This window comes from Rhineura floridana, chromosome 6 (genome assembly GCF_030035675.1).
Source record: "Rhineura floridana isolate rRhiFlo1 chromosome 6, rRhiFlo1.hap2, whole genome shotgun sequence".
Lineage (NCBI taxonomy): Eukaryota > Metazoa > Chordata > Lepidosauria > Squamata > Rhineuridae > Rhineura > Rhineura floridana.
The window spans coordinates 135,770,738-135,798,347 of NC_084485.1; the positions used below are offsets into that span (position 1 = coordinate 135,770,738).

The 27,610-nt window shown below is 40.2% G+C and overlaps 1 protein-coding gene across 4 annotated transcripts in view; it reads right to left on the bottom strand.

Annotated features, from left to right (window-relative positions):
• VAV3 (vav guanine nucleotide exchange factor 3) overlaps positions 1–27,610 on the bottom strand; it is a 259,303-nt gene that overhangs the window by 179,188 nt on the left and 52,505 nt on the right. For all 4 annotated transcript variants that reach the window (XM_061633875.1, XM_061633876.1, XM_061633877.1 and 1 more), the window contains one exon: positions 24,404–24,520. In XM_061633875.1, coding sequence (XP_061489859.1) covers positions 24,404–24,520 — 117 coding nt within the window. The remainder of the gene's footprint in view (positions 1–24,403; positions 24,521–27,610) is intronic.

Below are 27,610 nucleotides of genomic sequence, written 5' to 3' on the forward strand. Positions count from 1 at the left end.
TCACAGACCAGAAGGGAGGGTAAGGTAATGACCAAGGCTGAAGGGGAACTGTAACAAATGGTGGCAGCGGTGAAGAGAATAACAATACCAGTATTCAGAGTCTCTGGGAATACTAGTATTGGGACGTTACTGGTGGTTGCCTAGCAGGGGGATCTGTTGAGATCTGTGCTAGAGCGGGGAGAGAAACCATAAGAGAGAGCGGTCCGGACTGGTGGAGTCCCTGGTGGTGCCTAGAGACAGGCAGTAACCACGAGCAGGTAGGAACCTGACAGGGAGAGCCAGGGAAGGACGCATCACAAGGAGGTTGATGAGATCAAACATATAACTAGACAAGCAATAGAAGAAGAAAGAAAAAATAAAGGGAAGATGCAAGTCCTGGAGATTGGAACAGATATATCAAATGTGGAACTGGAAAAAGATTTGGAGTTTATGGACCTTAGAGATAAAGTTTACTGTTTGGAATTCAGCGTTGTCCCTGAAGAAATGGATGAAGATATCAGAGATAAAGCTATCAATGTTTCAAAAAAATTTATGGACTGGAATGATGTGATGGAGCTTGAAATAGAGAAAATTTATAGAATTAATTACAGATATGTGACAATGGAAAAACTCTCAAGAGATGTGCTAGTGCATTTTGTAAAAAAGAGGAACAGAGATATGACTTTACAACAACATTTCAGTAACACATTCAGAATTGATGGCAAGGAAATATTTGTGAGGAAGGAAATTCCCATCAGACTCTTATTATATGACTATGACTATGACAGCAAGATTATTATGGATGCAAGGATGGAAGATGGAAGATGGAATTAACACTGATAATGGAAGAATGGCTATTGAAATTACTGGACCTAGCAGACTTGATGAGATGGATTAATCGACATGTTTATTTGGAGAAAAATCGATGGATATATTTCTCAAGGACTGGAAACCTCTCTTTGACTTTTTGCGGAAAGAATAAAGTGATGTTAATGAGATTTGATGATTAATTAAGATAACTACTGGAGGAAAGTGATTTTGTAATATATTAAGAGACAGGTTTGTTATATATTATAGACCTATAACTGATCTGCGACAAATCGGAAGTCAACATTTTATTTTATTGTATTAGTTATTAATTTGTTTTTGTTTTGTTTTGTTTTGTTTTGTTTTGTTTTTTGAAACTTTGAATAAAAAAATTAATGAAAAAAAAATTTGTGTCCCGCCCTTCTTCCCAGCAGGAGCCAAGGGCGGCAAACAAAGCCCTAAAAACACTTTAAAACATCATAAAAACAGATCTTAAAATACATTAAAACAAAACAGTGTTAAAAACATTGTTTCTTACTAAGCATGCCCGACATCATTCAGTTCAATGCTAAATTTCTTAAATTAATTAAAACTCAGCCAGGCATTTTTTAAAATTTAAACTGCAGAAGATGAAGGTCAGAGTATGGGGCAAGGTCAGTAATAGGATTACAGATACTCTGTGAACATGGCTGATTTTTAATTAATTTCAACAGATTATGAGAACTCTGACAGAAAACAAGTCCAAAAGGAGTCTGTTTTTTCTCTCTCTCTTTTTACACTTTGAACTCTCGGTTCTCTCTGTTTTCTGTATCACCATGAAAATTTAGAGGGTTGTTAAGCAAGCATTTCTGAGTTCAGGACTATAAGTTTTGTAAGGTTTTGTTTTGAAATGAGTTTATTGGAAGCATCAGAATGGCATGGGGGGTATTTTCAATTTATCATTGTGGAATGCAAAATATCCATGCCGACTCTAGCATACAGCCACTCTTGTGGCTGTATAATTTAGTCTGTTTATTACATGTATATCCCACCTTTCCTCCAAGGAGCTCAGGGCAGTGTCCTCCTCTCCATTTTCTCCTCACAACATCCCTATGAAGTAGGTTAGGCTGAGAGACAGTGACTGGCCCAAGGCCACCCAGTGGGTTTCATGGCTGAGTGGGGATTTGAACCCAACTCTCTGAGACCCTTGCCAGACACTCTTACCACTATACCAACTCACCTAAGCAACAGGACTAAAGATGCAAGAAGAGTTACACTGTGTGTGTATGTGTCCAAAAACACCCAGTGGCATTTTCAGGAGGGCGGTAGAATATGAACAAAGATCTATCCCTTATCATATATCACAAACTGCTCTTGAAATATTCCAGCGTTTCAAAAGCTGCTTGCTATGAAGCATGGTGGTCTGCAGTTTGAAAAACCCCTTAAGAATTTGGAGCTAGTTGCACAGTTCTTTAGACCCTGACCTGAATTATTGTTGCCTTTTAGGCTGAGAAATATTGACCTACCCTGTAATGCTGACTATAAAAGGGCACTATTGGTGATTTAAAAAAGGCTGCAGTGAAGAGTTCACAATAGCAGTTACCAATCTGATTCCTATGGACAAACGCTGACATCACAAACAATGTCTAAAGATCTAGAAAGATAATGGAGGGAGAGTCTACAGAAACTGAAACAAATCTGAAAACATAGTGAAGAATAATATATAGCATAAAATATGAATTCTATCTATGTGATGTGGCATAGTGGTCAAGACAGTAAGATGCAAAGTCCCTGGTTCAATTTGCACCCCAGCCATGAATTCACCAGGTAAGACTTAGACAAGCTGCTATCTCTCAGTCTCAGACCTCCAGCTGTAGCACCAGGATAGTAACAACTGCTAGAGCCACCTATCTTATAGGGCTCTTGCTGGAACCGATGTGATAATGTATAAGAAACACCTTAAATACTCTAGTGCACAATGCAGGTATTACAAACTCGTTCCTCACAGTTAAATAGATGCACTTACACAAGTGACTTCCCTTCCCTCCTTTTCCTCTATATGTGCTTATGGGTCTGCCTTGTGAGGTTCATTACTTGTTCCGTTCAGACATTTTATGCTATCATTGGTTGGGATGGAGGGTGGGTGAGGGGAAATGGGAATTGGATTGTTATAAAAGTTCAATAAAGTTTAACAAAAAGAGACCCCAAAAAGCAAGAAAGCCAACCTCAAAAACAATTTTTAAAACAAAGCAACATAAAATCCAGCATATACAATGCTAGAACATATTGCCAAAATATTCAATTGATAAATAAACCATTTCTCTTCTACCTTGTAACCAAAAGAGGGCACTGTAGGACAAGCCATTGCTTCAGTCCAACCATGTCTCTCAGTAAATATACCCCAGAAAAACACAGCGAAGTCCCAGCTTATGTTTCTAAATTTTAAGATATGCACCCTAAGAATAGAGAGCACGTAATCATTGGAGGAGGCAGAGATAAAAGTACTGTTCTTAAGAAGTGAGGAGGAATAATGTATGAAATTGCAGGACTGAATTAATTTGCTTGCTGTGTGGGATTGTTTTTCATCATCATCATCATTGTTCTGCATTAATTTAAAATATTAAGCTACTCGTGTTCTGCAATGAGCTGATTGCTTTCAGTCATAGAAGAGCTAAAGCCATAACACATCTAATATCCCAGTTAAACATTACATTCTCCTTTATCTGTAGTGTTAAAAACATACAAACAAACTCATAACAACTGACCAGCTGGCCTGATAAAACAACATGCATAATTGCTAATGCTCACGTAAATCAATGCATTTCAAATTAATGTAATGATCAACCTCAAACTAAGCTTATTTAGTTACAAATTTACAGCCCACTTTTTGAACATATCCTCAGAGCACTTCACAAAAACAAAAACAAACCAACAACCAAACATCACAGCTACAGGGAGGGCAATACTGCAGAACCCAGGGGGATACAGTCTCAGTGCCTGTTTAATTCATCCTCTCTTAAAGGACCAATTATTAGGCGAATCTGGCAGTCTTCCAACTTTAAGGGGCCACCACTGAAAAAGTCATATTCAGTCATTGTGACCATCCTGCTTCTGATAGTGGTGGCACCTGCAAGTGACCATCATTTCCTAATCTCAAAACTCAAGGAAGTACACATGGAAGAAGGTGCTCTCTCAGGTATCCTGACCCCAAGCCAATGAGAGATTTAAAAGATTAAAACCAGTACTTTTAACTGTCCCTGGAAACTAATGGTGGAGCTCTTCTACGTCAGACTTAATACACACTCTATGGAACTAGCACGTTAGAAGTCGTCATGCTATATTCAAGACCAGCTGCAGTTTCCAGACTATTTTCACAGCCATTCCTTTTAAGCACGTTATAGCACTGAAGGTGTGTTTACAGGGCAGAACATTAGCTAGATTCTTATTTTCTAGAAGAGGTACAGATGGCATACCAGCAAAAGGTCCCCATATGTTGTCAGACTACAACTCCCATCAACCCCAGCCAGTGTAGCCAATGGCTAGCCAAAGATGATGGGAGTTGTAGTCCAACAAGATATGGGGACCCAAGAACCCCAGATTCTATGTTCTAGAATATACATGTGAGATTAGTATGTACACTACACCAGTGGTTCCCAAACCTTCCCCCCACCCCCGGACCAACTTGCTGAGGATATTGGTGGACCACATAATGATTTTTCTGCCTGTTGTTTAGCAATTGTAATGCACTATGCTAGATGTTACTTTTAAAAAAAAAAAAAGCTAGAACTTTCTGCCACAAGCCACCTGAACAAATCTCATGGACTATTGGTGGCCCACAGCCCACACTCTGGCAACCTCTGCACTAGACATTACTCTAAAGGTAGAGTAATGCCTGAGGCTGAACAGTTTCTTCCAGAAAATCTCCCCGCCCCCACCCCAGAACAACTGGTCCTTGTGAGCTGCCATGATGCAGCAACATAAGACCTGAGAGAAGTTTTAACAGCCGCAATACATCCTGTGGGTTTTACCTTGTCCACTGCTGGAGTACAGTACACAAATCTATACCCCGTCTGCTTCTAAAAGTAGCAGAATTAAGAATTCAGTTAGCCTAAATTCAGTCTAGTCAGCACACAAACAAGGAATGAGGAAGAGTCATAAAAAAGTGAGCTACTAGTCTAGTTTTACAAAGGGCTGAACCCCTTCTTCTCCAGAAATGTTTATATAGGAATTGCTGGGCCCCTTGCATAAAAAGCTGTTCAGCAAGCCCAGCAGAAACCTCATATTCAATTCTGTGATATAAAGGAAACAGAGACTCGCAGATCAGAATCATTACCTTTTGCTCCAGAGCAATGACACTGAAGACGCCAGAACTACTCAGGAGGGGGAAAATGCACAGCCCCAGAGGTAAACCACATCATCCATTAAGATCTATTTATACATCACAGCATCCTCTTCTAGATACTTCAGAGCACGACAAGCTTATGCAAACTGAGGCATGAAATTAAAGAGTAAAAACAACTCAGCATACTCCTCTTCCTCCTTAGATAGACACAGATACCATCATTTGTGGGAATTAGGATATTCACAACAATTATATTTGCCTATTGGGCTCTGCAACAAAATGTTGCAGCACAGAGTGCTTCTGTTCAGGGTTCCAGCTGCTCCATTCAATACCCCCTCCCTGGTTTTCCTTTTTTATTCCCTATCAGTCAGTCAGCATTCAGTGCCCACCAAGCATGCTCATTCTACATTGGCTGTTTTTTTTTAATTCATTGTACACCTTTTACATGTCTCTTCTTACCTTTCCAGTCCTTCATTCCATTCTCCCTTCCCTCCAACTGTCAGTTTTGTCCTGGGTGGTGTATTATATCCACTTAAGTATGAACATGGAAAGTCCTGGATTAGTATTAGTAGAAATGAAGATGGATTTACTAGATTACAGTGGATGTTCTCAGATATACCTGATTTAGTATGGTTAAAGAGGTAATGAAATGAAACTCCTGGATTTTATCAATTATCATGCAGTTTCCTATGGCCTAATGTTTGCTTTTCAATACAGTTTGTGAACTTCTTAATATATATTTGGTCTGTCGTGTTCATTGTACCATCATCTTTTGGCTCTCTTTACGGTAGTAGCTCCACAGGCATTCCGTTGGGTGCTTTCTTGAAATATCAGCACACTACTGAACCACCACTCCCTTCTTTTTGCTCCCCTATCAGTGGAGAGCAAAGTGTGAAACATGCTTACTAGCTCTACCCCTGCTTGTTCATGCGTTGGGACTTGGGGTCCTCACCCTGGCTATATACACATGCAACTAGGTTTAGTGTAGGCACGTGGGAGAAATTTTAACAGGACTGGCCTAATTTGCAGCTCCTGAACACATACTTTCTAAATTTTGCAGTACAGTTCTTGGATAACGCCTAGGGCTTTAGAATAAAATGCAGTGTTGCCATTATTAAAGCCAGTAGGAGGGCTGTTTCAAGCCTAAACATGGTGTGGGGACCATATGACAAAGGTCACAGCTAGGCCAGGGGGAAACAGCTAGACCTTCTCTCCCCAACTGCAACACAAGCCACACTGAAAATGTCTCCTGCGCTGCATTTAGGCCTTAAAAAACCCCTCCTGTTGGAGCCAATCGGAGGCTCTTTTAAAACCAAATTGCAGTGGGAGGTGAGGAGAGAGATTACCATAAGAGACTAGATGTGTTTGACTGGGTTACATATGTGCATGTCTGTGTGCAATTCTTTGTTCCTGTGATTGTGTTAAGTGTGCCTTGCATGCAGAAGTCCCCAGGTTTAATTCCTGGTATCTCCAAATAGGGCATGGAAAAGCTCCTCCCTGAAATCCTGAAGAGCCGCTATCAGTCCGAGTGGATAATACTGAACTAGATGGATCGATGGTCTGATTCACAAGGCAGCTTCCTATGTGTGCATACATTCCTATGTATATGTGTGATGAGTGTGTGTGCGGTCACATGCACTTTTGAGTCTGGCCCCCAACAGTTTTTGATTAAAGTAATGTGGACCTTGATCCAAAACAAGTTCTTCACTCCTGATACATAGTTCCAGAATCTGTATAAAAGTTCTTCAAAGTTTTATTCACTGCAGGAAGGAATTTAGGATTACATCTAGAGAAACATATCAGATGTTAGCTGGATGGTCATATGAAAGCTGGTTAGCACAGTGTAGTTCCTAAATGTTTCAAGTCATCACAGAACAGTTCTGTGACAAAAAAAAAACCTGTGCAAGACAGCCAATGCCATTCCTAGTACTGTGAGATCCAGTACAGAGTAGACTGGAACCTGGATAAAGACAGACAATGAGCTCTGTCTCAGAAAAGCAAGTGAAAATCATAACCATAAAATAAATGATTATTAATTTAATTTGAGATTAGCAGTTTCAGTTCAGTTCATTCTGCCCCATATCATATATGCCCATTACAGCTGAGGATTAATTGGCACAATTGCTGGAACTGTCAAGCAACGAAACCTGGTTAACCTTGGGAAAGGGAGAACCCAGGCATGAACCAAATTGGTGGGACCTCTAAATACTGTTCACATTTAAAATGTAGCATGAAGAATGTGAAAGTGTGAGAAATAAAAGAGTAATTAATGAGCTACTTTTTTATTTTAAGGATTGTTAATGCACTGCACAAATCTGGAAGCACTGCAGCAGCCAGGTAAAATTCAACTATTTAATTTCATGACCATTCATTATACTTTTTCTCACTCATGTGAAACCATTCCTGAATATTCATTTCCGAATATTTTTAAACCATCTAAAAAAAAGGTTACTGCACCTAGCAACTCCAGGTGTCTTATTTTAAAATTCGCTATCTACCATTATTTTATACAAATGTTAACTACATTCAAAGTAATGGTGTTAACATTTAAAGCCCTAAACAGGTTGGAGTCAGATTACCTGAAGGATTGCCTCCTCCCACCTATATCTACCTGGACTTTATCTTTCTCTGTATGCCACTGCCAAATGAAATCAAAGGGCAGCTACTTGGGAGGGAGCCATTTCAGTGGTGGCACCCTGGATATAGAATGTCCTCTTCAGAGAAGCTAGGCTAACACCTATGTCATAGTCTTTCTGGTGCCAGGAAGACCTTTTTATTTTTCCAGTCTTTTTAATGTTAATTTTTTTCTAAACTCCAAAAATATTTTAGACTACAGCTATTTATTGAACCTTGAAGATCCATTAAATTTATTGCAAGTTGATTTTTCTCCCCTCTGTTGCTGATTTTATGCTGAGATTTTATGATCTTATTTGGATATTTTATGGTTATTTTATATTATGGTAGAGTATGTATGGCATAATTACTTCTAACTATTGTTTCAGAAAATTCAATTACCTTTCCAATTATAATTTGCATATTAAAATTGATCGAGTAGTACTTGAGTTATTTACAGATAAAACATATAGCATAGCTGCCATTTTGAAAATATCAAAGCTAGACATAATATTTTCCAGGAGTGTCTCCCACGTGATTTTCAAAATATACTGTATGTACAACTATAATCTGCAATTTGAAGCTAGTAGACAGAAGTGAAATGTTTTTACATTACTTGCTCTAAAAGTGTTCACTGTAACAAGAGTATTACTTTTCAGAAGGGGTGGGGAACCTTACTTTGTGAAAGGATGCATTCTGCCAGGGAGGGGGCAGAGCGGAAGGCAGGCAGGGGGCAAGAGTTGAAAATAGGGGGCACAACTTTTCACTCTCTCTGCCATCCCCCCAATTCCTCTCCTTGCCACCAGTATGAAATTAGACCAAAAGCCTCAATTTGCCCAAATCTTGTTTTACAGCAGGAATGGGGAATCTGTGGCCCTCCGGGTGTTGCTGGACTACAACTCTCATCATTCTTGACCATTGGACAGGCCTGGGCTGTTGGGAGTTGAAAGCCAACAACATCTGGAGGGTCACACATTTCCCACTGGTTCAAGTATGAATTAAAGTAGCCTGTGTTTATGCACTCTATACCCAAATGCAGAGCTTTGCAAAAAAAAAATTAAAGAGGAGCCATCTGAGGAAACATTTTTCTAGCCTTGAGTGAATCAGGGAAAGGAAATGCTGGACAAACACAAAGATACTGGAACACAGGGAGAGAGAAAATGTTGTCTGTTTTATTGAATCAGATTCATGCAGTGTAGGAGTATACTCCAATATACTAGTACTAGTGTACTACAACAAAACTTTATCCACTCATTCTGTTTTTCATTTTACATTTCTAAATTTCTGGGACTAACTCATTAAAAATTTCAGTAGAAGAAACAAACAAGGGAAAGTTTCAGTTATTAAGAGAAAGACTGATAATCTGCATAAACATAGAGATGGTAGCCAAGAAAGCAAGAGGAACATTATTGCAATTACCAATGAATGTATTGGTATTAGAACTAGAAAATTAGCAAACACATCATTTTTGTTTGTGTTCATGCAAAAAACGAACAAAATCCCTGAAGAACAAAAAAGCCACATACACAATCCTTTATCTCTGCCATGTGCCCCAGGGCTGCTTTGCCATTCTTAGACAGAGGTGCACACAAATTATGTGTTCAGACATGTGATGATACAAGCTGGTTAGACAAGGCTAAGACACAGAATTATTTCTGCAACAAGGTGCATGATCTCCAGCTTCACATCTGTAGTCAACAGCATTTTCTGATAAACAGAATGTATGTGTCTTAGTAGTAGCTCAGACTTGAAGATTGACTATTGCCAGCTGTAGACTCAAGTGATGATTTCCCTGTGAGAATCAATCACAGATTAATGTCCACAGGCAGAATTTGTGTCACTCAACGTCGACCCAAGCACAATGTTTTTCAACTGACACAATTCACACATTCCACTGACAGTGATGAACATTTATATGAGCATTAGTCTTTAGCCTGATTGAAATTCAAGTATGCACATTCTGGGGCCACACTCAAGAAAGTCCTTTTCGATTAAAGGAACCTTTGGTGTGGGGACCCTTTGGCCCTCCAGATGTTGCTGAACTACAACATCCATCAACCAGAGCAAGCATGACCAAAGACCAGGGATGATGGGAGTTGTAGTTCAGCAATATCTGGAGGGCCAAAGGGTCCCCACACCTGATCTAAAACATTTTATCCTGCATTTCCTATAGCTCAACATTGCTTACAAATAATTAACTCTGAAATTTGTCTCTTCCCACATAGCAGTTCAAAACACTGTATTACAGAGTACCTTTGAAGCCCCTTCAAATTTCACAAGTGGCTTTTGCATACTGTACGAAGATTTCTACATGAAAGAATAAGGTGGCCCATGGGAGATCCCTTACCCACACATGAAGCAAACTGTATCTCTATGTTGGCATAAGATATATTTTTTTGCACCTGAGGCAGAAAATCAAAAATGATTTTCAACTGTCTCTGGTTGTAGTTGGAGTTTGGACCCAACAGTTGGAGGCCACATCCACATCAGACATTTATTCCACTTTAATCAGTCATGTCTTCCCCCAAAGAATCCTGGGAAATGTTGTTTGTGAAGGGTGCTGAGTGTTGTTAGGAGACTCCTGTTCCCCTGACAGAGCTCAAATGGCTAGAATGGTTTAACAGTCAATCCTTTTTCCCAGAGAATTCTGGGAATTGAAGCTTTATGAGGGGAATAATGGTTTCCTAACAACTCTCAGCACCCTTCACAAACTACACCTCCCAGGATTCTTTGGGGAAAGCCATGACTATTTAATGTGGAATAAATGTCTGGTGTGGATGTGGCCAGATATTAGAGCAAAGAAGAAGCACCGGCTGCAGATAGTGCTGCAGCCAAGGCAGCTAGAGCATGGGAAGCACAAGTCCCAGTGCAAATCTGACCAAGTACAAGTACACAGCAATGCCTACCATATGGCAGTAGTGGTGGCAAAGACAACTTCTCTCTTCTGCTTTTGCATCCTCAGTGAATTGCCCAGCAAAGCTGTTAAGGGGGGTAAACAAGCTGGTCCAGACTAGTGTTGTATTGTTAACAATGGAACACTCAACAGCCTGCTGCGAGAGATTTGTGAAGCATTTTGAGGGCAAAATTGCCACACTAAAGTTGATGCCACAACCTGTCACTAGGGTGGCTACTGCGGCTAGGAATGCTGATGCTCAGCTTGGCCTTGGTTGTCTATATTTTGGTGATCTTTCACCTGCACTACTGTAACGTGCTCTACATACGGCTGTTCTTAAAGATAGTCTCGAGGCTGCAGATAGTGCAGAATGTAGTTGCTAGGATGGTAAGAGGGGGAATCTAATGGGACCATGTGTCACCAGCCCTGAAAGTGCTGTTCTGGCTGCCAGTGACCTCTGGGTCCCAATTCAAAGTGTTAGAACTAGCAGAAAAAGCCCTACATGGTTTGGGACCCAAGTACCTAAAAGTGTGCCTCCCCCAATATCAACCATCGGACACCCTACAATCAGTAGAGGAGGCCCTGTTGGTGGTGATGCCACTGGGTGCTGCTCAATTGGTGTTGGCCCATAACAGGGCCTTCTTGGTGGCAGTTCCCCACTTGTAGAATGCCTGGTGAGGTGGTATCTGTCTCCCTCATTATTAAGTTTTCAGGAGAAATTTAAAAACCTTTCTGTTCACCTAGGCATTTGCTGGCTAAAAGATACTATTCCTGGCAACCTTGAAATTATTGGCTGTGAGGTTATATGCCTATTTTAATTGTTTTTAACTATATTGTTTTATCATTTTGGTGCTTGCTGCCTTGTGTTCCTGTGAGAGGAAGGGTGGGTTATACATTTTATATATACATACATTTATACACACACACACACACACACAGAGCCATTCCAGCTCCCACACTCACAGTTCTCTGCCTTAGAAGCCAAGTGTTGTAGACATCATAGGAGACATAGACCTCAGCACCAATTCTAAACTGCTATAACTGCAGCCATCCTTGTTCTTATAGTAGTACCCTGAAGTTGGAAATGGTCAGATGGCCATCTACTGGTGTGAAGATAAACACCAGCAGGTTTCTTACCACCGCCACCACCACCATTTTTATTAGTTGCTTGTTACCCGAAGGTTTCCAAGCAACTTACAACGCTGTTAAGAACAAAAGTAAATATAACATACCATAAAACAAAATAATAAAACCACCACCACCACCCATAAAGCCACAGAAAGCCTTGGCAACATGTTAATACAAACAACATCATCTTAGTCTATCAAATGCCTGGGGGAGAAAAAGAAAAAGTCTTTACCTGGCCCTGAGAAGATGTCAATGAAGGTGCAAAGCAGACCTCACTCTGGGAGCGTATTCCACAGATGGGGAGCCACAACTGAAAGGGCCCTCTCTCTTGACACTTCCCTCAGAAGGGGGACCTGGGGAAGGGCCTCAGAAGATGATCTAAGGGTCCGCGTAGAGTCACCACCCTCCTCAGGATAACTTCCCCAATCCCTGTCAATTGCGAGTGGGTTCAGAAGTTTGTCCCCCAGCTTCATAAGCCATGGTGCACCAAGGTCACATGTTCTTTCCTCATGCTTCTGCTCCTGACTTCAGCACAGATACACTTGCTTCCAACCAGAGTTCCCTATTACATCCAACCTGGGAAACTTGGCTTAATATCAGTTAACAAGCCAGGATATAAAGCCAAGATGGGATCCTGGATTATACTGGTTTATAAACTGGCATTAAGCCAGAGTTTCCCTGTTTGGACCTAACAGGAAGATCTGGCTCAGTACAAATTAAAATCTCTGCACTGAAACTGGCACACGAGAGAAGGATGAGCCACTGAGCTCATCCCTCACTTCATATATAATGTTTTACAAAGCTGGGGCCAAAATTCAAAGTTGGGCATATACAAAGAGACTAGATACACTGCACAAAGAAATGTGTAGTAAAGCAAGTGGTTCCAGATACACAGAAATAAGGGTCTGTTAAAAATACATGACTTGGTTGTGGCAAATGCAGTGTGATTTTCACAGCAGTCAGAAAAATTACAGAGAGCAGAGCGAAAAAGGAAGGGGTGAAGAGATCTAGCATCAGTGTTTAAGATGGCAATGCAAACTGACATTTTGTAAAGAGACATATTTAGGAATAGTATGAACAAATGCTAGTGTTAAAAATACTTAACCTACAGTATCAGGAAGCAACAGACACTTCAAGGTCAGGGAGCAGTCTCTGTCTACATCCATCTTTTGGATATGAGTCAGAAGTACTGACAGCATAATGAGGCTCTTCACCCAACAGTCTAATTAATGACACTGCAGAACAGGATAACAGGGAGCGTTCATCTAAAGCCAGATCCAGTAACTTGATAGACCACAGAGATCCTCAAGTCATAAGAACTGTAATAATTTGGCCCTTAGCACAGTGTGCTGGGATGAGGGGAGGAGCATTTCTGAAGTAATGATCCTTTGCGACAGAGCTTAAAGCAAAGATTCATTATTGTGTTGGATATAAACAGTCTTACAAAGTTATTTCTACAGAGTAAATGAATAAAATTAGATGGAAATATATGGTACCATAACTACAGAAAAAGAGGCATGGGGGGAACAAGAAAATAATTCCAAACCAAACTGGGCCTATAAAATATAATGTGTTTTATAATCAATATGGGTTTATTTCTGTTCGCACTCATAATATATTTAACAGGAGAAAGTATGCCTCTGTCCTAAACGCAAAGGGTTTAGCAATGAAACATTTGAACAGACCTTCCCCCACCTGGAGCCCTCCAGATGCTTTGGACCCCAACTTGCATCATCCCTTAAGCATTGGCCATGCTGTCTGAGACTGATGGAAGCTGTAGTCCCCAAACATCTAGAAGGCACGAGGTTGGAGATGTCTGCACCATAAGTTTTAAATAGTTATTACCTACATCCAAGACCATAAATTCACTTCTGAATTATTAATACTCATTAATAAAAGGTCAGAAGCATTGCACAAAAACATACCCTCAAGTATACCCCTTTACTCCTCAACCCACCCCAGTACATTAATGGTTGCCATTAAGTCTCAAGTGTGGCAAAGCACTGCACAGAGGGACACTATTTTCAAGGAGCAAAATCACACACACACACAGGGTTGCTTTCCAGCGGGTACTGAGCCACAATACTTCTGTGTACAGAAACTCTATCAATACCCTGACTATCCTAATGATGTACTAGCAGAGGCAACCAATAGTCCCTCAAGTCACTTGCAGGATTTGGTGAAAGCTGGATGATAATGAACAGAACTACTTAGCTGGTGTTGATTTCCTCCTGTACATCACACGCAGCAGGCGCCAGCGGAGTTCTGCTAATGTATTTTTGTTCATCACAAATTAGAAACCATTTTACCTTTCAAGGTGTTCAACAACCCATGAAGCAGAGTGTTAGAGAATGAATTGTACATACACTAACAGAACTTCCAACTGTTTTCCTAAACAATTCATCTGGTGAACAAAATTAGCTTAAATACACACCTGCATCTAAATTTACAATTGAAAAAAACCTTGTGCAGTTACCCACAGCATGATCTGAATCTGTTTTATTGAAGTTAACTAAATACACAATGGCAGTGGCAGCTGGTGTCTCCTTGTCAGAGCTTGGAAAAGTTACTTTTTTGAACTACAACTCCCATCAGCCCCAGCCAGCATGGCCAGTGGATTGGGCTGGTGGGAGTTGTAGTTCAAAAAAGTAACTTTTCCAAGCTCTGCTCCTTGTTAGTGGGGGAATGGAAACCCCTCTGGGTTTTAGTCAGAACTTTCAATGAGCTGTCCAAGGTCCTGAAGCTAAAATGAGAGGGGATTCCACTGCCCCACTGACATGCAGCCACCAGCTGCCACTACACAGTTGGCACTAAATAACCTGAGGTGCTAGTCATTTTAATAGTTTATGGCACTTGCTTAATGGCTTTTGAGGGCTGGTGACTATTTCATTGTTAAGGAATTCGTCACATCCTGTCTATACAGTGGCTGAAGGAAAACATTTTGAAATTAAAATCTGGCCAAAGGAGGGGCAGAAAGGATAACTCAAATGTCCTGCTGGCTGCCATGTAGTTGTGTTGAATACCTTGAAGGAAATGCTGTCGCTTTGAGGAAAACTGACATCTCTTTAAAGACTAGGAGTACCTGTTTATGTGCCTGCTGCTCTCAACTCTGGCAACATCTGTATCTGTAAAACAGATTTTGTATCAGACATTTTGCATTTTTAAAACAGATTTCTTTAAGAAAATTCCAGTAAGCCTAGTAATAACCAGTGGGGGGGGGGAGAGACTGTCCCTATAATTCCTAGCTAATTGGCAACGTATATGTGCTTTTGAAAGGAGAGGAAAAAACATGCATCTGTCTGTGTCAATCAGTTCTCCATGGAATCTGTTGAAGCTTGATGTCAATCCAGCACTGTTTGCAATCTGCTACTTCAGCTGGAGCACACTGTCCTGCTGTGTCTTGGCCAGGATTTCCGTAGCACCAACACTGTGGTCAAAATGACTTCACACTCCATGACTTTTGCTTACATGTTCCATTCTTTTTGCTGGAGCTTGCTGTGTCCTTTACGTCTGAGGTGACAACAACAACAACGGAATAGAGAAGCAAACTGAAAATTTTCCAGCTATCGGTTTGCCTGTCCCCCACCCCAGTAGTAGTTATGTCCCAAAATTACCTTTTTTTAATGTCATGCCATAAGTAATATGAATACTTATGCTCTTACAGCATGTTGCAATAAAAGTTTTCTGGGCATTAGCTGAACCACCTGAATAATGAAGAATCACCACAATGAATATGTACTTTAATCTGACTATACTGCTACAACAAGGGCAGCCAACCTGGTGCCCTCCAAGTGTTTTGGACTCCCAAATTTCATCATCTCTGACCATCAGTCATGCTGGCTGGGGCTGAAGGGAGTTATAGTCCACAACATCTGGAGGGCACCACATTAGTTGTACTACAAAATGGCCACTGGGTCAGTCCCAGAGAAATAAGGCAAACAATGAAAGTACATGAAAATTTAATGTTCCTTTGGTGAATCTGGTGTCAGTTTCAGAAGCTCTTGACAGAGTTCAAAAAGCAGTAAGCCAAATCCTTTAGATTGTAATTTCTGCACAGAAGCTGGCCATCCTGAAATTATTTGTAATTAGTTATGATAAATGGCAAAGGTAGGGTTGTACCAAGTGTTCAAGTTGCACTGCCACTGTTTCCCCCATCACTGTTGTGGTGCTTTTCTTTCTTTTTTGTGCAGTCAGAGGCTTGGATCCAATGTTAGTCCTACTCAGAATTGATTCATTGAAATTAATGGGCATAACCAACTTAGATCCATTGGGTCCATTTTGAGAATAACTCAGTTGGATATAACTCAGAGTCCTTTTCTCCAGTTTATATATTTGTTTTAGTCCGTTTATAGACCGCTTACTATCCACAGATAGTGAAGTCGTTTACAAGGGAAATTCAAATATGTAAGCAAAATACAGATATACAATAAGTACAATTTCAGATAATATACATTTAAGAACAATCTAAAAACAAGTACACAGCATCCATATTCATAAAAACCCTCTCTATAAAACTAAGATCAGAGAAAACTACTCAACAGTATGATACAAACTCCCAACCAATATAAAACACAAAATTCACACCACATCACTCTCACCATTCATTCACAAAACTATTACAGTACAACCATTCACCACTTTATGCCACCTCAGTCTGCCTACCAACCAACCAACCATTCACACCCAATTAGTTGGCTATATGGGTAACCCAGTCAATTGTACATCAGCTAATGAAACTATTGATGTTGCCACACCACGTAGCCAACACACGATAACTTCACTGAGAACAAAAGAAGCCAATTCAGATTGATGGCAATGCTTCTTGCCTAGATGAATTCTGTTACATGCTCAACACTTTTCTGGGATTGGCTTAATTTTGGAGGAGAGATCCCTGGAGATATTAATATTTTTGTAAAATTTGACTGGTTTTCAAGCATACAAAAGTGAATGCAAACAGCTTAAGCACTGCTTTCAACTGCCATATATCACATTTCCAAAGAGTTGTTTGTGCCCCCCAAATGTGCTTTCCATGCTTCAGCTCAGTTTTCTCTCTCTCTCCCCCTATATCTGTAATCTGTAACAGAACTGCTGCTTCTTTCTCAGAGTCCTAAAACATGCTTCTTTCCTCTGTTCCAAAACACTTCCCCCAATGTGCCCTCTTCCTCCAACTGGAGGGGAAGACTGAGTAGCCTCTCCTGGGTTCTGGTGGGTTTCACATTCCAAACCATCCTCCAACAATTAGTTCCCATAAAGAGACATTTCTTGAACATCCTGGGTCATTACCAAGCCAATTTCATAGAATCATAGAATAGTAGAGTTGGAAGGGGCCTATAAGGCCATCAAGTCCAACCCCCTGCTCAATGCAGGAATCCAAATCAAAGAATTCCCGACAGATGGCTGTCCAGCTGCCTCTTGAATGCCTCAAGTGTCAGAGACCTCACTACCTCTCTAGGTAACTGGTTCCATTGTCATATGGCTCTAACAGTTAGGAGTTTTTTCCTGATGTCCAGTCAAAATCTGGCTTCCTGCAACTTGAGCCCATTATTCCGTGTCCTGCACTCTGGGACGATTGAGAAGAGATCCCGGCCCTCCTCTATGTGACATCCTTTTATGTACTTGAAGAGTGCTATCATATCTCCCCTCAGTCTTCTCTTCTCCAGGCTAAACATGCCCAGTTCTTTCAGTCTCTCCTCATAGGGCTTTGTTTCCAGTCCCCTGATCATCTTTGTTGCCCTCCTCTGAAACCGTTCCAGTTTGTCTGCATCCTTCTTGAAGTGTGGAGACCAGAACTGGACGCAGTATTCAAGATGAGGCCTAACCAGTGCTGAACAGAGGGGAACTAGTACTTCACGTGATTTGGAAACTATACTTCTCTTAATGCAGCTTAATATAGCATTTTCCTTTTTTGCAGCCACATCACACTGTTGGCTCATATTCAGCTTGTGATCAACGACAATTCCAAGATCCTTCTCACATGTCATATTGCTGAGCCAAGTATCCCCCATCTTATAACTGTGCATTTGGTTTCTTTTTCCTAAGTGTAGAACTTTGCATTTATCCCTGTTGAATTTCATTCTGTTGTTTTCAGCCCAATGCTCCAGCCCATCAAGGTCCCTTTGAATTTTGTTTCTGTCTTCCACGGTATAAGCTATGCCCCCCCAATTTTGTATCATCTGCAAATTTGATAAGCATGCTTTGTACCTCCTCATCCAAGTCATTAATAAAAATGTTAAAGACACTGGGCCCAGTACTGAGCCCTGTGGTACCCCACTCGTTACTTCCGCCCAGTTTGAGAAGGAACCATTGATAAGCCCTCTTTGAGTACAATTCTGGAGCCAACTGTGGATCCAACTGATAGTTGTTTCATCCAGCCCACATTTAGCTAGCTTGCTAATCGGAATATCATGGGGCACTTTGTCAAAGGCTTTGCTGAAGTTGAGATATATTATGTCCACAGCATTCCCACAGTCTACAAGGGAGGTTACCCAATCAAAAAATGAGATAAGATTAGTTTGGCAGGATTTGTTCTTCATAAATCCATGTTGGCTCCTAGTAATCACTACATTGCTTTCAAGGTGCTTACAGATTGACTGCTTTATAATCTGCTCCAGAATTTTTCCAGGGATTGATGTTAGGCTGACTGGTCTGTAGTTCCCCAGTTCCTCCTTCTTGCCCTTTTTGAAGATAGGGACAGCATTAGCTCTCCTCCAGTCATCCGGCACTTCACCGGTGCTCCATGATTTCGCAAGGATAATAGAGAGCGGTTCTGAAAGTTATTCAGCCAGTTCCTTCAATACTTAAGGATGCAGTTTATCGGGCCCTGGAGATTTGAATCCGTTCAAAGTGATTAAGTATTCCTTGACCATTTGTCTACAAATCTCAAGCTCCAATCCTGCCCCTTCTACTTCATGTTTCCCAGGAGGTCATAGACCCTTTTTTGGGAGAAGACTGAGCCAAAGTAGGAATTGAGGACTTCTGCCTTTTCTTTCTCATCTGTTATCATTTTGCCATCCTCATTGAGTAGCTGTGCCATGGTTTCTTTTCTCTGTCTTTTACTATGGACATACCTGAAGAAAGCTTGCTTGTAGCATCCCTCGCTAGCTTCAGCTCATTCTCAGCTTTAGCCTTCCTGACACCATCCCGGCAATTCCGTGATACCTGCCTGTACTTTTCCTTTGTGGCCTGGCCTTCTTTCCACTTCCTGTATGTGTCCTTTTTTGTTTTCAGGTCATCTTTAAGCTTTTTGTGAAGCCACATTGGCTTCTTCTGTTGTTTCCTCCCTTTTTCCTTGTTGGAATTGCTTGCCATTGTGCTTTTACAATTTCCTTTTTTAGAAACTCCCACCCATTTGCCTGACAAAAGACTGGTATGGCTTGGCCAGCATTCATAATACTTTGAAGCAATCAAATAATCACCCAGAAAAGGGAAGGTAGGGCACTTCTGATGTAGCTGAAAATGTTCACAGTAAAGTTTGTGACACTTCTGATAAATCTTGCACAACCTGAATTATCTGTGTATGCCAATTTGCAATCAGAGGGAAGAAAGCAGCTGAGCAAATGAAAAGTGAGTTCCCAGTACAGAATCCCAAATAAACACTTTGTCTTGGCAGTATTTTGTGTGGGGAAGGAAGCTTTCCTTCATGATCAACAACATAACTGATCACAAATCCTCCATGACAGTAGGCAGCTATGAGTAACATTATGCAAAAGTTCACAGAGTTCAAACGTTGGTAAAATGGCTCAAATGATATTCTTTGAGTTTATAAAACTGGTCCAAAGATATTTGTTTCTAAACAGACAACATTCCTACTCAACAAGGCATCCGTTTTAAAAGTATCATCAGTGAAAAATAACTTTAAAAGATGCCATTGTTTCTGGAACGCTACAGCCCCCTTGGCGATTTATCTGTGTGACCAGACTCTGTGAAGGGAAGCAGCAACACATCCTTGGCCCCACCCTTGATATCACATCCCCTGCTGGCCCCAGCCTCTTTCAGTGACTGCATCTGCACTCCCTAAGCCAAACCTTGGCTTAATGAGATCACACAAATGTGTAGGCTCCCAAAGAGGAGCTTGCAGCCACTTTGCTCTTCTATGATCCTGTTTGCTGCCATGCCATGCTAAACTAATCCAAGGTCTGGCTCAGCAGATCATGCAAGCCAGGCCAGTGTCTGCCAGGTTCAAGCATGGACAACCGCAAACGTTATGAAGTGGTCTCTAGTCCCCTAAAACTTATTCAATAATAAATGTGTCTGTCTTTAAGGATGTCACAAGCCTTTTCCTATAAAAATCCATTATACCAAAAAAAAAAGAGAAGAACGATGCATATTTCCATAAGGCAAGATAGTTGGCCTTATTAATATGTGGCCAGATAGTTATTCTAAAAAATTCTATGGGCTGCCAGTTATTCTACCTTTGTTTTTGCACTCACACAGTGACTCCGCAAAGCAGAACCAAAAGGTTGTATCAACAGCTCACATCAAACATTTTTTCACAAAGCCAGTACATACAAATCGGCCAAAAGAAGAAAAACTGTCCTTCCAAATAGTTGCAAAGTACATTGTTTTTATCACTGGACTCAAGTCCTTGGCTACAAATAAGTGACAATAATTTTAACGCCTCAGCTGCTTCTTTTTTTAAAAAAAATAAAAACACTCTTTAGTCTCAATAAGGAATGCTAAAAGAACAATGCAAGTCACTCCTGCCACAGTTACATCTGCTACTAGGATTTATGAGTGTGCTGGGAATGGCACATAACAAGCATATAATGCTACAGCTACCATTCACCACATGTGAGTTCCCCCATCACTGCCTATAAAAAGCTGTTAAGAGATTCCCTTGAAGCGACTTCCCAGGAGGATCCCTCTGCCTGTGCAGCCTCTGAGACGGCTCCCGTCTTGGATGAAACTTTTTCAGTTTTAAATCCAGTCAGAAGGGTCTTTTTTGACTGGGGATAATTTCTTCCAGATAAGGAAGAAACGTGAGATTTCCCACACAGCTTTGTTGTGATTGTTGGAGACTGGAATTCATCAGAATTGTCTGTGAAAGAAGGTCTTCCAGCAGCTCGGACGGAGCGAGGATTTCAAGCTAGCTCAGCTGAAAAAGTGACCCGTTTTTTTTTTTCTTTAAAGGAAAACGGTTTAACAGGCAAGCATCCTCCTGTCTACGCTTATTATTTTCTTATCTACACAGCTGAAGAGATTTGTCAGAGAATCAGCAATTAAGAAAACCTGGGTGAGCCAAAACTTTCCTTCTTTTTTACTCACGGAACTAAGGGGGAAGAAAATAAAAATAGCCTATCTTTTTTATTGCAAAAAGCTGACATGGAAAATAGCATTATAAAGATTACAACGGATGAGGGTTTTCTTTTTGACTTATAAGACTTTGGTGTAATATATGTCTGGGACTATTTTTTCTGATCTACTTTTTTTTTTGACGAATCTGCTCATTTTTTCTGCTACTAGTTATTTGGACGCTGTGAACTAAAGCTGTTTTTGCACTTCTGGGCATATAAGAGATAAGGGCTGTCTAGAGTGTGATGCCAGTTGGTTTGAAAGATTAACTCCTTTGTAACTGGATAAAGAAATAAACTGCTCTTTGCTTGGGACATTGAAAATTGAAGGAGTTTTGTTCCTTTGGCTTTAAGAATGACAATTAAGAAGATAATGGATGTACAAGAAGGGACTTTATCTTTAGACATGTTTCAGAAAATAATGAATGGGATTAACTCAATAAAACAAGAACTGAGAAATAATAGTCAAGCGTGGAGAATTGAATTTGACGAAATGAGACAGGAGCTGAAAGAAATTCAGGATTCTATGAGAAAGGAGAATAAAGATGGATCTGGAAAACCAAAAAAGGATGAAAGAGAAATTAAAGGCAAGGTTCAAACTATGGAGATTGGATTAAATATGGATATGGAAAAAGATTTGGATTTCCTGGCTGTGATGGATTCTGGAGACAAATATTATGGTTTGGAACTCAGCGCTGTCACTGAAGGAATTGAAGAGATTGGAGATAAAGATATTATCGGTTCAAAAAAATTCCTGGACTGGAAGGATTTGATGGAACTTGAAATGGAGAAAGCTAACAGAATTAATCCCTGTTTTGTGTCAATGGAAAAATCTTCAAGAGATGTGCTAGTGTATCATATAAAAAAGAGGAACAGAGATGCGGCTTTGCAACAATACTTCAGTGATATGTTCGGAACTGATGGCAAGAAAATGTCTGTGAAAAAGGAAATTCCTATCAGACTCTTATTATATGACTATGACAGCAAGATTATTGGGCGCGTAAAGATGGAAGATGGAAGACGGAACCAATACGGATAATGGAAGAAGAGCGATTTGAAATTACTGGATTTAGTAGACTTGATGAGTTGGATTAATTGACATGTTTATCTAGAAAAAAATTGATGGACATATATCTCAAGAATTGGAAACTTCTCTTTGACTTTTTGTGGAAGAATAAAATGATATGATGTTAATGAGATTTGTAACCAATTAAGATAACCGCTGGAGGAAGGTGATTTTATAATCTATAAGATACAGGCTTGTTATATATTATAGACTTATAGCTGAACTACGACAAACTGGAAGTCAATTTTTTAATTTTTTTTTCTTTTTATTGTATTAGTTATGGATTTGTGTTTTTTCTTTTTGTATTGTTTTGGTTTTGAAAATTTGAATAAAAATTAATTGAAAAAAAAAAGAGATTCCCTTGAAGCAGGTAGAAGGAAGAGAACCAAACTTAAATCCTTTCATACAGGGACAAGAAAGTATAGATGTACACTCATTTTAAGAGAAGGGATACACTGCAACATTTTGTTACAGGTATCATCCTAAGCACAGCCAGATCCACAGTGAGAACAGGGATGTTAAAAATACACAAGAATGACACTGTTTTTCAACTGCAAAGTGTTGGAGAGTATGCATAAAGGCTGTACATCAGTGGCAGAGCACATACTGTCCATGCAAATGGTCTCAGGTTCGATCCCTGGATAGGAAACATTCCTGCTGCAAGTCTGAGCAGACAAAACTGAGCTAGATGGACCAATGATCCATCTTGGCATAAGGCAACTTTCTGTGTTTCTAACAAAGCTACACACATTACCCAGTGAACTTAAACATTGCGGGGGAGGGGGGCAGAGATGGCCAAAAGGCATGCCCCACCATGTGGCTGCAGGGCAAGACATGCACTGCAATAAAGTGGCAAGGAAGGAGGGCAGAAGAATAGCTGTTGGCCAAGTATATAGTGGGAGAAGTGACAGCAGCAACACCCGAGCAGCTGTCTGTGTGACCAGTGTTGTTTGGTCACCCTCATTCAGGCTACCTACCTGAGCCTTAAGATCATGAAGAAAGGCCATTCTTCAAATGCCCCTTTGATCAAAATACAGAGGGTGGCAGGTTCAGAGGAGGGCAATGAGGATGACCAGGGACTGGAAACAAAGCCCTATGCAGAGGGACTGAAAAAACTGGGCATGTTTAGCTTTGAGAAGAAAAAGCTGAGGGGAGATAGGATAGCACTCCTCAAGTACTTGAAAGGTTGCCACACAGAGGAGGGCCAGGATCTCTTCTCGGTCATCCCAGAGTCCAGGAAACTGAATAATGGGTTCAAATTACAGGACACCAGATTTCAGCTGAACATCAGGAAAAATGTCCTAACTGTTAGAGCCGTACAACAATGGAAGCAATTACCTAGGGAGGTGGTGGGCTCTCCAACACTGGAGAAATTCAAGAGACAGTCAGACAGTCACCTGTCAGGGATGCTTTACATTGGATTCCTGCATTGAGCCTTATAGGCCCCTTCCAACTATACTGTTCTATGATTCTATAAAGGCTTTAAAAGAGGGTTATACAATTAAGCCTTTCAAAGGGTACTAACCACAATGGCTATGTTCTACCTCTACTGTTAGGGGCACTCTCTCTCTGCATATCAGATGCTATAATTTACAGGTGGCAAGAAGGCTGTTGCGCTCAGCTCCTGCTTACAGGCTTCCCTTGGTATTATTTATTTATTTATTAAATTTCTATACCGCCCCATAGCCGAAGCTCTCTGGGCGGTTCACAACAAGCAAGACAACAAAATACAATTAAAACCATTTATAAAACAATTTAAACATACTAAAATACAAATATACTAGCATACTAAGACGCTAAAAATAAGTTGTGATGTTAAAATGTTAAAATTAAAATTATTAAATTATTAAATTTATTAAAATGCCTGGGAGAAAAGGAATGTTTTAACCTGGTATCTGTTTGGCCACTGGGAAGACAGATTGCTGGACTAGATGGGCCTTTGATCTGATTCAGCAGATGTTAGGGCCTTTTCAGCAATAACTCCGTACCCATGTGCTCCACTCTTTAGAGAGGCTCACTTCGCACCTACATTAATGTTCTTCTATGCCAAATACATGTTTATTCTCCCAAGCCTTTTAACATCATTTAAAATACTCTCTGCTTTTTTTAATGTGGAGAAATCAAAATATAAGCACAGGAAATGTAAAGTTCAATTTCAATTGATTGATTTCCTATCATTGCACCACCACCATGTAAAACCTGAATGTGTATATTCATTGAGAATATCCAACAGCCCAAAATGCTAACTGAATTATGCATTAATTTTAAACATACACAGAATTGTGTAAGAATCAAATTGTAAATACCTTTCCAAAATCACGGACATCAAACAAGTCAAATGCTTCAAAAAGTTCACTCCTCTTCATCCCAAATGTCTCACAGCAGGCCGAAAGGAAGGTTCTTATATTCTTTAAACAGAGAAACTAGGGAAATAAAAAGTTAACATTCTTAAGTGTGGCATCAAATTATCTGCAAATACATACAGTTATCTTTAAAAACATGGTACCTATGTCAAATATTTAATACAGTTACAGCTTCTCAGTAGGTATACAGCCTTTATAAGAGCTAAAACGGGGATACAAGTCTGGGATACAAAGGGGCTCACACATGGTTAGAGAAATAACTGACTTCTTTTATTTAAACAAATGGCATCTGTGTGACATAGGAACAGATGAATGTCTTAATATCGGTTTATCTCCACATTCTGCATCAGTTTGAGATATTTTGATGAGTTTCAAAAATTCATCAGTTTTTTTCATGTACATTTATCCTAATATATACATTTCTGCACGCAATTTTCCTTATACATTTATGCCTTTCATTTTTGGTAATATATGCACTTTTATGCATGTTTTCCCCTAATATATGCCTTTTTATACACATCATTTGGTTGGAGAACTACATCACAAAATTTGGAGAAGTGCAAATTCTGAATGGCAGCTACGTTTTGGTTGTGCATTATTTCCGCAAGTGCAAATTGGGCAGGTTGACATTAAAATGTGAACAGTACCAAATAAGAAGAGAAAAAGTTATAAAAACCCCTTGGACTCATTAAAGTAGCTTCACAGCTCTGTGGATTATGGCTATTGTTTTGGATTATAGCACTATCCTGTGACTACCATGCAGACCAGCAACGGAATGGGGAGAGCTCTGCTAAAGTGCTGTGTCTTGTGGGTCTTAGGGTACTCTGAACAGGCACATACAAGACCCAGAAAACAACTTCACATGAAAGCATCCATAGCAACTGCTCTCAAAGCTTAAGTGTTTAGGTCCCAATTTAAATAGCTATCAACAGAAATACAGAAATGGTCCAAGACATTTTGATGTCTGAAGCAGAAAATCCAAATACAGTAGCTCATCCTTGGTAGTAAAAATATAGTAAAACTAATCTGACAATTTAGTTTGCAGCCCTCAAATAGTAAGTTAAAATGTGCCACCTGAGGCTGGCCATGTCACCCTGAAGACTGTGACATCCTTGGCACAATGAACTAGATGAAATTAACGTATTTAAGATGATTTAACGTATTTAAGACAACATTTTTTTAACTCTGCAAGTCTTATAGCTATGAGCGAGCCAAAACGCTTCAAGCACTTTCACGGCATTGCCACAGCAGAATTAATTATACAACACATGAAAATGAGCCCTCTGAGCATACACACACACACACACACACACACCAAAATAGTTAATTAGATTTCTAGTTAAACAGACTGTAAATTCAGTACATGCACTGTACTTACAGATTAAAAAAACACCACAAATGCATATTGTAAAAGCAGAATGTACTATAATTATACCCTTGAGAATTTTGCAGTTATGGTTTTACAATAAGTTATGCAGAAGTGAAAACTAGTACACAACATTTAATGTGGCAAATTTTCATTTTAGCACTACCCTCAGAAGTGAACCAAAGGCACCTGACTTGCTTTGAGCAAAGTTGCTGCTCCAAATAACCTATATTTCAAACAGCTGAACAAATTATCAAGAATTGGCAAAGCACTTTTCAACTGATTTTTTGCCTCCTACACTCAAATGGCACATCTGGATCAGTCCTTCTCAGTTTCTTCTCTCATTTTTTTTGCTTTCTGAACTGGAACTGAACACACCAGACACCACGGTCTAGGTACAGGAATGATGTGATGTAGGAAAATTGCACTAACCTTGCTTCTGTGGCTGGTCAATATCACTTCCCACACATACATACTTAGAACTTCTGTCATAAGCCAAGGGCAGAAACTATGTAAACCAACCCAACAAAGTAGGCAATGGAGAAATACTTTGATATTCCTTAAACTTCCCAAATTCTCTCTCTGTCACACACACACACACACACACACCAATTATACAACCCTCTCTCAAAGCACAAATATTTAGTCCTGAGGTACCGGTATTTGAACATTCCAGTTCAAAGAGAAGTCTTTCTAAATCGATCTATGAGGAACCCATGCAATTTGTGGCAATTCTGGAAAATACTCTAAGGACAGCGTTTTCTGGAACAGCTTTGCCCAGCGTGTTTCTCTCCATATGGTGTTAAGATTCCAACTCCCTTCGGCCCCAGTCATCATGGTCAATCATCAGGGAGACTAGAATTGCAGTCCAAAACACTGGAAGGAACAGGGTTAGGGAAGGCCATTCTAGGGCATGCACACATTTTACAGGAGCCTGTAAACTCAGAGTGTATTTTAGAACAAATGCAAGTGCCACTCAGTTGCTACATATTGCAGGAAAGGATTGCTACAGCTGAGCTAGAGGGTCCCGTCCCCCGTCCCCCCAAGAAAAATCTCATCTGTCATTACTGAGCTGCTGTCTTGGGTTTTGCAAAATACAATAAGAAAGCAAATTTCTTAAATCGTATGTGGTAGCTGAGAGACTTTCTTAGAACATTTCCCTTGTATTTTAAGAGATAGGGCAAGCCAAATCCAAAGAAGGAGCGGAGTAGTATCAGTTTTGCAATTATGAGAATCCTAGCAACTGAAGCCGTTACTCGTCAATACACCCTTGAAAGATGTATTATAATTTTGCCACTATATACTAGGCATGTGCATTAGTTTTTCAACTGTGGCCATTAAGAATTGCCTCAAGAAAAACAAGCAGGGAACTGGCTCTTTTCTGTTGTTCCCCCCAGCCTGCCTTTCAGGCTGTCAGTATGAGAGAAATTACTACATAGTTACGGGGGGGGGGGAGCAGAGGGATAATAAAATGCAAAAACTGTGGGCTAGTAACTTTTGTGGGCATATTTGCACAATCTTATCACATACCTTATAGCAGACTTTTTTAAGTCAAGTCTTTAATTCTGTGCATGCTGCTAATTTCATGCTGAAGTTTTTATGAGAAATTAAATAGGAAATTACAGGGTATGACACTGAATTTAGCTGTTCTTTGCAAGACACCACATTCGGGAGGCAATGTGTCACACAACACTCCATGTCTGTTAAGACTGCCTTCAGCAGCATGAAACCAACCATTTGTCACCATTTGTCAATCTTTCCTCCATTGGAAAGAGGGGCACATC